At 36.1% G+C, this 11,519-nt stretch overlaps 1 protein-coding gene across 2 annotated transcripts; it reads left to right on the top strand.

The window, feature by feature from the left end:
- The first annotated feature begins 631 nt into the window (after positions 1-631).
- ptpa (protein phosphatase 2 phosphatase activator) lies at positions 632-10,826 on the top strand. Of its 2 annotated transcripts, XM_082170116.1 has the most exons (10): positions 632-721; positions 2,296-2,405; positions 2,854-2,940; positions 3,057-3,182; positions 3,441-3,558; positions 5,126-5,225; positions 5,438-5,562; positions 5,823-5,923; positions 7,286-7,393; positions 9,613-10,826. In XM_082170116.1, the coding sequence occupies exons 1-10, from the start codon at positions 697-699 to the stop codon at positions 9,685-9,687; spliced, it is 975 nt and encodes a 324-aa protein (XP_082026242.1). In that variant the 5' UTR covers positions 632-696; the 3' UTR covers positions 9,688-10,826. The 2 variants fall into 2 exon arrangements, with proteins under 2 accessions (XP_082026242.1, XP_082026243.1); XM_082170117.1 differs by lacking the exon at positions 632-721 and having other exon boundaries at positions 2,292-2,405; positions 2,851-2,940.
- The last annotated feature ends 693 nt before the right edge of the window (positions 10,827-11,519 follow it).

Raw genomic sequence — 11,519 nt, forward strand, 5'->3', positions numbered from 1 at the left:
AAACACACTGCCAGCCCAGCCCCGCTGCGTCATCATCTTTCTACTTTTCATTGATAATCCGATAAATTTTTTTTGGTTTAACTTTTAAATTGGTCGCTGTTTATGTATGTCTTTTATGTCTGTTTTTCTGCTTTACTCGTTGTACCCCCCCTGACTGTAATTGTAATTCTTAAAATCAATAAAAAAAATTTTTTTTTAAGTCTTTAATTATTTTAAAGTCTTTAATTTATTGTTAAAATCTTTTAGAACTAAGTTTCACATTCATAAGCCAAATTTGCACACTCCAAAGTCCACTTCTTTTTAAAAAAAATTCCTAACAGTATTTTTTTTTAACTAGCCTACATAATGTTTTAAGGTACAATTCTACTGAAAATGTATGCGACAATGCAACATTCAATTATTTTGTACTGGTGCTATGTTTATTGTATATTTTATTATAATGTACTTATATTGAATTGTACTTATATGTAAATAATAAACAATCATACATCCCAAATAACAAACAATATAAATACGTAAGTTGATTCCAACATTTTGAATCGTAAATTTACATATTATGCATGTTACAAAAATACATTAGTTGCAGTAATAATCTTTCTCACAACAATTTACATTCGCTGATTAAGTTTAAAAAATTTTTTACGCGAAACTGCGGGTGAGAGTTGAAGGGTCGTGTTTTCATGTTCAACAGTAAACATGGCGGAGACTGAGCAGTCGTCAGGTAATTCACATCAATCAAATATTCATTTAATCACGGATAATTCAGAAGCGAAGATACCAATAATATCAATACTATTGTATATGTTGTTGTTCAGTGCCTGAAGTGGTGAAAGGGACGTGCGCGTGTGCAGAAAAACGCTTAGTTGTGTCTCGCCGCGCCTCATGTTATGAATCCATGAGAGTCTGACAGATCTGCGACGTGCACGTATATATGTTATTACGCATTATATGCGATCATATGACCCGAGGTTATTATTTATATGCAATATTAATTTACTTAGAATGCTGTTTGATATATATTTAGCGAAAATAATGGGCCTAGATGTTGAACACATTTAGTTTCAAAGTTGGCTAACGTTAACCCATCTGTAAAAAATAAAGAGAAGCATCAGCATTAGTAGGTTTTAAAAAAAAAGTGCAGCATGTTGTTGTTTTTAGATATGTTTGTGTATAATGTGATGGGGAAAAAATCTAGTAGTTTATCTCTGACAGTATATTCTGGGAAATTGAGGGAATACATTTATATTTAAAGGGGATTTATTATATCTGGTTAAAGAATTATGGACAGTGGTTCCTCTTTAGGACAGTGATATAGACTCATGTTTCCTGAGCAGAATCGGCTGAGGTCTTTCGAATTTAGGTACACACATAGACTACATTGTATACTATCCTTTAGGGTAAAAAAAGCAACAACAACTAAGTTTCAAGTTGTGTAAGTGAATTAGGCTATGGCAGGTTTGTTGTAAGTGGCTGCTGTTCCCTTATTCTTCCCACTATAAGTATTTGCAGTTAAGCAGAAATGTATGGAAATTGACAGTAAATGAAATACTTGGAAATTAAAATGAAATAAGTCAGTATGCCAAAAAGGGTCAAGCCACAAAACCTTGTGTTTGTTTAGACATTGTTATTACACTTTTATTTCGATATCTTTAGTTTATTTTTACCCCAGCATTTACACACTTTGAAGTGTGCTGTTCATTGGCACACAAAGTCATGAAGTGCACTTATCAACCCACAAGAAGAACACATTTTCAACTGCCAGTGTGTAATTAACGGTTACAGTCAATGCATTACATTAGAGGCTCTCATCCAGAGTGACTTTAGCTGTATGTGTGAGCCTACCATTAACATTGATGCAGAGGGGGCTCTAGTCTAGACGACAAAAACACAATCAAAACATGGGTCAGAAGAACCTGTGGAATGAGTAAATGTTTAGCAGCAATGCATGTGTGATTTTGTCAATCTTAGCTATCAAGGAAAGCTTTAATAATGTTTATTTATTTATTATCCATACAAATACAGGGATTATAACCTTATGGTTTGATAATGATGGTTACTTCATATATTGAAAAATATAATAATTAAATAAATATATGTATTTCAGATATAATATATATTTTAAATATAAGAAATATATTATAGAAATATAGAATATAGAAATATTGCAGAAATCAAATGTAACTAAGTTATTATCAGATGTTTTAGTATTTATTAGTTTTATTAGTTGTATCAATAATATAGTATACTTTGACTCAAATATTGTGTTCTTCATCATATTTGTTGTCGCTTGCACAGGCTCCTCCCACGAGGATGACAAGCCTCCCAGTCCTGTCAGTTTCAACTTCATAGTGCCAAAGAAGGAGATCAGCATGGTGCCTGATATGGGGAAATGGAAAAGATCACAGGTATGTTGTACAACCCACTATGAGACATTGCTACATTGAGAGATGGAAATATAGCTCACTTTCAGTCTCTTTCCCTCGTATCCCTAGAGTTTAAAGATAATAATAGGAAGCTCTATTGTTGACACACTTTTTCTTGTGCAGCATTACGTTTTAGTTCTAAACATAATAATCATGAGAACCTCTGCATACACTACTCCCATTAAAAGTATGTTTCAAAATACAGAAATGAAAAACACTGGCCTAGAAAGAGCGCTTTTATTCTAAAGTCAGTAGGTCATTGACTCATAGTGGCAGTCTTGTTGAAATCACACAACCAAATGAATGATTTCAAGTTACTAACCTTTGATTATATAGTGTGTTTAATACTCATGGTGCTTTTCAAAAAATGAAAGCACATCTAAACAAATATTTACATTTATTTGAGCAAGTTTCTGTTTTGTGTAAGTAGGCGTACGCAGACTACATGGGATTCATTCTGACCTTGAATGAGGCTGTGAAGGGAAAGAAATTTACATGTGAATACCAAGTGTCTGAGGTGGGTCACTATCCTGCTCCTCTCAATCCTGCTGTGTGTGTATCTGTGTGTAACAGATGAAGTAGCTGATATATATGCTCATAGAAATGTGCTTGCATACTCTCCTTTGATATTAGACAGTGGAGAAGTTGCTTGCGGTGTTGGGAACATTAGATCGCTGGATTGATGAGACGCCACCTGTAGACCAGCCTTCTCGCTTCGGCAATAAAGCTTACCGCTCATGGTATGCCAAACTGGAGCAGGTGAGCACTCGTATGAAATCAGAAATGTTGACCTTCAGACTGTTTTAACTTAATCACAGTACCTTCAGAAAGTATTAATGCCCATTTGATTATTTCTTGTTCTCTTGTGTTTCTGTAAATTCATATCGCACTTTTCAGGGCAGTATTTGAATTGGTCAAGGGAAATGCTTTTTCATGGCATTGTATAATTTGTTCTGTTTTGTATTTCAGGGCAGTTGTCTTGAGGTTAAATGATGTAAAAGTGTTTTGTGTGTGCAGGACGCAGAGACACTGGTCATGTCCATTCTGCCGTCAGACCGTCATGATGCTGCTCCAGAGATAGCCGTGTACCTAAAGGAGTCTGTAGGCAACTCCACCAGGATTGACTATGGCACAGGTCTGTGTTTATTGTTACTGTGTTTCTTATATGTTTGTGTATGTTTCTCCATAGTTGTCTTTGAAGAGAAATTATGTCTGAGCTTTTCGCACTTTAATGTATTACTCCTTAGTAAATTCATCTGTCACAGAGAGAATAACAAAGACCAAAGCGTGAACTATACTTACTTATTTTTTACCTGGGAAATGTCTCCTGTTAAATGGATATTTTCACAGACTGTTTTGACGTGTTTTCACAGTTATTAACATCGTGAATATAGGGTGCTTATTATTTTATAATTACCAATTCAACTTTATATTAACTGGCTTTCTATTAATACAATACAGTGATTGACAACCGTCTGTGGTCTCCCAGTGGTTTGCATTGTTGTTAGTTTAGTGTTAAGTGATTAATTTACACCAAAACAAAAGATAACTTGTATGCCTTCATCACCGAAAACAATATTTGTCTTAAATTTCATATTGAACTCAGACAGGCTCATTTCTGTCAGTTCTTTTTCTTGAATTGGAATGTGTGCAAAGGATTGTGGGTGATTGAAGGACACAAAGAAAACACTTGATGCATCCTTCAAAATGAGCTGGCCTTCATCGGCGCTTGATGACGCGGCAGCCGAGAAATGTAGCCTTCCGTTTGAAAAGCACCCGTGTATACGTTTTCTATTTTCATTTAAAAAAAATGTATGTACATTTATAACACTATTGCCTGGTTTTACAGACAAGGCTTAAGCCATTCCCAGACTAGAATGCATGTTTGAGCTTGTTTAACTGAAAGCAACTTGCACTGGCATATCTTAAAATATGTTAGTGCCATTGTTTTGTCTCAAGATGCACACCAGTAATGTTCTTTTCTAAGGCACCTTTATAAAAGCTAATTAAATGTCCTAATTGAACTAAGGCCTAATCTTGGCTTAATCTAAGCCATGTCTGTGAAACCAGGCCTATGCTTAGTTAACCTAAACTAGTTAATGGTACTGTGTGAGTGTTTCTAATACAATTGTTGATGAAGTGATGAAATTTGACATCTTTCTCTCTCATATTTATCTCATCATCTCAATATATTTTTCCTCTTTTTTTTTTTTTTTTTAGAGTTGAAACTCTATGGGTTTTGCTATTGGAGCAAATGGGAATGCAAATAATTATATTTGTAATAGTTACCTCAGAAATGTAAAAAGCGTCCATTATGTATTCATGAAAGTGTCCAAGTATTGATTTAATGTAGTTTTTCCCAATCCCCGCTAGAGGGCGCTGTTGAAACACTGTTGATAGCTTAACATGATTCAGATACTGATTTAAATGATTACAAACCTTAAATACACAGAACAGTTCTTGTTTCATTGAAAGTCTGGCATGATTCACTTTTGTGAGTTTGTGAATCTTTTTGTGAATCTTTTTGTGAGAATAATTAAAAGATCCGGCTCATAAGAGTCATTCATTTGTTAATTTAAGTGTAGCCGGCAATAGAAATAGAATTGTCTTGCCATTGTCTTTTGCTTTGGTGCTGTAAAATGAGCAGCTGGAAATTCTGATTGCATTATTTATCATAAGTCCTAACATGTTTCTGTGTGCAGGTCATGAGGCTGCATTTGCTGCGTTCCTCTGCTGTCTTTGCAAGGTGGGAGCTCTGCGCATGGAGGACCAGCTGGCCATCGTATTTAAAGTTTTTGACAAGTTAGTGGTTCTTCTTATTGCTTCACTTCTGATTTTGAATATAACCTTTCATTGTTCTCAGGTTAGATCTGCAACTTCACTAAACAAGTTTGCACTTTACTGCGCACTAAATGTCAACAAAAAAATTGTGGCAGTGTATTTTAAAGTTGTGTTTTGTGGTTGATGGTGTGAAGAATTCATTTGCATCAAGCATTTTGATCTTATCGGTGTAGGTATCTGCTAGTGATGCGCAAACTGCAGAAGACGTATAGGATGGAGCCGGCTGGGAGTCAGGGTGTGTGGGGCCTTGACGACTTTCAGTTTCTCCCCTTCATATGGGGGAGCGCACAGCTCATAGGTAACGGCTCCGTCTTCGTTGCCAGGTTTGGCTCTTATTCTGTAATGTTTAGCATGAATTGTTTCCTGGCGGGAGATGCTGCCTTGTTTAGTCTTTAACAAGACCAAGCTCAGCTATTTGTTAGACCTATACAGTTATATTTTGCTTATTTTTTAATTGGTTAAATCCTAAATAATTGTTGCATGCAATGACAACCATGGAGACACCTAGTGGTCACACTAAGTTACTGTCCGGTGTGTCTGTTCTTCTATTGTGTGCAGACCACCCAACCCTGGAGCCCCGACACTTTTTGGAGGAGAAGCCCGTAAACGAGTACCACCAAGACTACATGTTTCTGGAGTGCATTAAATTCATCAATGAGGTGTGTGTCATCTAGCATCTGGTCGTGTTTTGAGCGTGAGATGGCCATTTTTCATTTCATTTTCATTTTGTTGGGAGGATGAAATTTTGTTCACACACAAACAGTAACTCATACATTCCATTCATGTAAATACTTACAATATATAGTTTAAAACTCTCTCTCTCTCTCTCTCTCTCTCTCTCTCAGGGAGGTTGTATTTGGACTCCACTCACATGAGTCATTTCCTTCCTTCCCTGCACGTTGTTGTGAATCACTCCTAAGGCCCCTAGGGCCCACCCCCTCCTTTCTCTTTCTTTTCCTCTCTCTCTCTCTCTCTCTCTCTCTCTCTCTCTCTCCTTCCTTCTCTCTATTCCTCTGTTAGGGGCTAGTAGGTCTCTGGAAAGTCCGGCTTGACGAGAGCAGTCTGTGTGTGGAGTAAAGCCACACAGCACTGCCATTCATAAAGTGCTCTTTCCCAAGGGCAGCCCACCAGCCCCTCTCTCTCATAAACTCTCATGAATAGGCCTCATAGTACAGTGACTTGATGACGATAGGTTAATTACCACCAGTACAGAAGACTTCATAATCTTTTGATAATCTTAATTATATTATAATTTTGCTTAATTTACACACATAAACTACTGTTCAAAAGTTTGGGGTCAGTACGATTTTTCTTCATAAATAAATACTTTTATTTGGCAAGGATGCATTCAATTGATCAAAAGTGATAGTAAAGACTGTTATAATGTTACAAAAGATTTCAAATAAATGCTGTTCTATTGAACTTTCTATTCACCAGAAGGATCATGTGACAACTAATCACGTGACCAACTTTGCAATCACAGAAATAAATAACATTTGAATTGAAGTAGAAAACAGTTATTTACAAGTGTAATAATATTTCACAATGTAACTGTTTTACTGTAACCATTTTATTACATTTTATTAAATGCAGCCTTGGTGAGCATAAAATACTTCTTTCCAAAACATTTAAAAAAATCTTGCTGACTCCAAACGTTTGAACAGTAATGCATGCTTTTTTCCCCCTTTTTTTTTTTAACATTGATATATGTTTCAAACTTTTCAGTGTTAATTTTTGTTTGTTTGGTGTTTTGCTAATATTACTATCTTTGCCCCTTTTTTGTCCGGTCTGTGATCAACAGACACTAGTACTTCCACAGTTAAAAGTGAAATTCAAGTATCTTATTCTAAGCAGTCTTGTCAGGTTTCCATACACCTTAAATGAATCACATTTAAACATCTCTGAGATGTTTGTGCATTTCAAAATGCTCCATTAAATCGTGCTTTAATGTTGCTGATTGTACATTATATCGTAAGTTTACCATCATCTCCTTAATCACTATGAATATTGTCTGCCTTTAGATGAAAACAGGCCCTTTTGCAGAGCACTCAAATCAGCTTTGGAACATCAGCGCTGTTCCTTCTTGGTCCAAAGTCAATCAAGGTCTCATACGAATGTACAAAGCAGAAGTAAGTATCATGCTATTGTAAACACTAATACATGTCAGGAGTTTTTGATGTTGTAATATATTTAACTTGGTGTGATACTGATTCCTTATCTAGAGTATGTAAATGGTACATTTGGTAGTTAGTGAACTAAATCCTTTTTTTAAATCATAACAGAAAAAATATGAAAAAACATTATACAGTCTTCATGGGACATTTATAAATGAGTCATTATAAATCCAAGCCATAGATTCTCGGTTGTTCTGTGAAGTTTTAAGACCGGAGCTGAAAGAGTTAATAGGGCAAGCATTTGTGTTCGAGGGGAAGAACCGCGTGCCCCACCCCCTCCTCCAAAGCCCACATCCTGTGTTGTTCAGAAGACGCTGGTGCTCCCTCCTCCTCCTCTCCTCTCAGCACAGAGCGAAGCTGAGGGGCCAGTCTGTCTGCAAATTCCCCTCCTCCTTCTCTCTCTCTCTCTCTCTCTCTCTGTCTTCCCCACCCCCGTATATATCACACTCTCGTTCTCTCTTTGACTCCGTCAGCCTGGGACTCATGACTGTTACTGATGTCTTTCAAGTTAAATGCTAAGAGAGTATGAAAGCTATTCATATGGAAGTTTTATATATGAAAGGTTTTAATTCTGTTTCTGAGCGACATTTCAATGTGCTTTTGTCTCAATTTCACTTTTTTCTACATTAAAATACATGAGAGGCTTTTCCTTCTCGTCTCCTTTGGCCTTGCGTGTAGTTTGAAGATCCTATACACTTCATAGTCAATCCTAGACTTTTATTCAGCAAGCGCGCATTAAACTGATCAAAAGTGACAGTAAAGACTTGTAGGGCTACCTCCAACTAAAGATTTTCCTAGCTGACTGTTAGTCGTTCATTTAAGCCATCAGTCGATTAATCGGGGTAAACCATAATGAGTATTTAAAATATTAATTAAGTGCTCATGTGTGCGCATAAACATTGCCACAGTGACAAAAATCACATTAACTTTTCTGAGATCAGAACGCAAACAAAATAAATACACTATAATATAAATAACAGCCTTATCTTTAAAAAAAGAAGAAATTTAACAAAAATTTAGGATATAAATTATTACCAAGCAAATAAATATACAACAAACTGAAACACTTAATAGAGAAATATCAGTGCGAACATAATCAGAATAATCATAATCGAATGAAAACTCAGTTTTTCAGAGGTCAGAACACACACACAAAAAAAAAACATTAAGCCTATATAAAAACAAATAAATAAATAGCAGCAACAATATATGGACAATTAGGCTATATCTGACTCACCGTTACTCCAATCTCAGTCTTCTCATATTATGAGAAAGGGACACAAGTTTGTCCACGTCTTAACACCGGCTTTTGAGAAGATGCGCTCCGATGGCATGTTCAGTTAAACATGTCGTGCATTAAGCAACATTTAGGCTCCACACTCCACATGAACACTTGGACATGCGCCTATTAGCGCACATTTGTCTAGGTTAACTTTAACGATAGAGTGAGCGGCCATGTGAAGTGCTATAGGCTATGCATGTTTTATATGATAAGTCATGTTTGGGGTCGCACGTCCTCTTTTTTTTGGGTCATTCTTTACCCTCTCGAAACGTTCCCACAGTACTTTGGATTTTCTACCTGAAATATTACCTCATGGACCAGCCGTGTTAACACTCTGTCACTGCGTGACTTTGCCACTTCCTGTGGAGATTTTTTTCTACGACTAACCGACTGATTAAAATTTAGACGACCAAGCCTCTTCTTGTCAACTAACCTTTAGTCGACTATTAAAGCCCTAAAGACTTGTAATGTTAAAAAAGATTTCTATCAAAATCAGCATATTAGAGTGATTTCTGACGGATCATGTGATAGAAGATACAAAACAGTTCTTTTAAATTGTAATAATTTTTTACAGTATTACTGTTAATTCCGTATTTTTTATTAAATAAATGCAGCCTTGGTGAGCATAAAGGACTTCTTTCAAAAACATGAAAAAAATCTTACTGACCCCACACTTTTGAACAGTAGTGTGTGTGTGTGTGTGTGTGTGTGTGTGTGTGTGTGTGTGTGTGTGTGTGTGTGTGTTTGTGTGTGGAAATATACCTTTATATATTTATAGTTTTATTCTGTTCGGACGCCTTGGCATTAGACATTTTGAAAGCTAGTAAATCTGTTATCTTGCTTGTATAGTTGATTGATACTAGTTAACTCTTTCTCTGTCGCCCTCTCACAGTGTCTAGAAAAATTCCCTGTCATCCAGCATTTCAAGTTTGGCAGCCTGCTCTCCATCCAGCCAGTTAAACCATGAGAGACAACAGAAAGAATTCGCACCTTGTCAGAGAGTACAACCAAAACTCTGTCTATGGACGAAAGCGCTTCAGTTCCATGTTAACAGACCTTAGTATGCATTCTCTTCAGCAGAGGTGCTTGGTCTTAATCCTGCAGATCTACTTTTCCTAGAGAGTTCAGTCCAAAAGTTGCTCTAATACTTCCTATCCTCAAATTTGTATGTGAACATTAAGACCTAGATCATCTGGTTTAGGAGTAGATGAGTTGATTTGAACTAAACTCTGCAGGACAGTAGATCTGAACAGCCCTGCTCTTCACAATCTACTAGTTGTGCATATGAAATCCCACTTCTGATATTCCTCCTAGTGATGCAATTTGTCTTTATGGTTTTATTTATCTATTCCCTGCAAGCAGGAAGTTGAACTACTACTAAGACAGCTGCAGTTATGCACATATACATTTTCATCTGGATTGGCATTTATATTTATTTTTGTGTATATAAAGAACAGAGCTTGTCACAATGAACGGTTGAAGGCTTGATTTTGGTTTAATGGATTCCATTTCCTGTGTGCAAAGATTTGAAGAACAATGTGTGTTTGTGTGTGTGCGGGTGTTTGTGAGTTTGTGGAGCATCAGTGTCTCAAAAGGCGCTTTTTGAGTCACTTGCTGTTCAGTTATCAAAGATCACTGAGGTATGTGTTTGCTGTGAATGGTTTTGGCAAGTGTCGTTTTTACATATGTGAGACATTTATAAGTTGTCAACCACTTTAGTTTTACATTTTTGCATTTTTGGCTGTGCTTATTTCTTTCTTTTTCATTTAACTGAAAATAGGACAAGTAATTGGTGTGTAAAATGTCAGAAAGACTTAACCCGTATAGTTTGTAAACAGCCACATGTAGCTAATACCATAGTCTTCCGTTTGCTAAAGTAAAGCAATGAATGTGGCTCCACCAGTTTGGCATTATGCTAAATCAGTGAAGCTTTTTTGATTTCTAAACTTTATTCTGTGTAAATAAATGGTTTCCGTTTGCTCCATAACCAACAAAGAGAGGGAGTATCATTTATTGAACAGGGTACAGTCTGCAAGTTAAAATTACTGAAATAGTGCAAAGCTTTTGTTACTCAAATGAAATAAATGTTTATGCTGTTAGAACGAGGCGAAACATCTATGGACACTTTTTTACATGGGCACAAATATAATTTATCCTTCACAGAGTAAGTATTCGTTGTTCTGCACATAAGCACACTTTAGATTGATTAACTGAAATTCATCTGGATTGAGAATGTAATCATTTTGAAATGAGAGGCACGTTAAAACAGAGTATTTAGTCCTGGGCTACTTTTCTGTTTTAAACCAACCAGCTTTTTTGTTTATCATGGGTTAATATGGAACTAACAGACCTGGACTTCCTTTCCTAAAAGCTTTGTAGGCCTAAGTAGATCATGCAAACCAATGGTCTCAAGATCTACTTAGGATTACGATGCTTCTAGGAAATACAGCCCTAACTGTTATGTTACAAAATCATCCCTTTAGCTTGGATGCCAGCAGCTGGTTGCAACAAACCCTTTAAATTAAGAAACTTTGTGACAATTCATTTATAATAATAACTAAGGGTCTGCTTAGTTTAAGGGGTTTGTTGCAATCGGTATCAAATTTGTCAAAATCTTTAAGTGTCATCAAATTGGCTTTTTGAGTTACTAGATTTAATAAAGAAATGTCTAATAATGTTTAAGATGCAATGGAACTACTGGGTTAATAATGGGACATAACACTCAATGTTTATCTGCTTCCTAACCACCACAATTAAGTTGCAAGTGAATTACTAACATTGTGACTTCTAATAGTAGAG

This window comes from Leuciscus leuciscus (genome assembly GCF_965113295.1).
Source record: "Leuciscus leuciscus genome assembly, chromosome: 5".
NCBI lineage: Eukaryota > Metazoa > Chordata > Actinopteri > Cypriniformes > Leuciscidae > Leuciscus > Leuciscus leuciscus.

Excerpts from the sequence above, each read along its gene's own strand:
- ptpa (XM_082170116.1), top strand. The coding sequence starts at position 697 with ATGGCGGAGACTGAGCAGTCGTCAG. Across the intron at positions 722-2,295 it reads GGAGACTGAGCAGTCGTCAG|GCTCCTCCCACGAGGATGAC; the intron begins GTAATTCACATC and ends TCGCTTGCACAG. Across the intron at positions 3,559-5,125 it reads CAGGATTGACTATGGCACAG|GTCATGAGGCTGCATTTGCT; the intron begins GTCTGTGTTTAT and ends TTCTGTGTGCAG.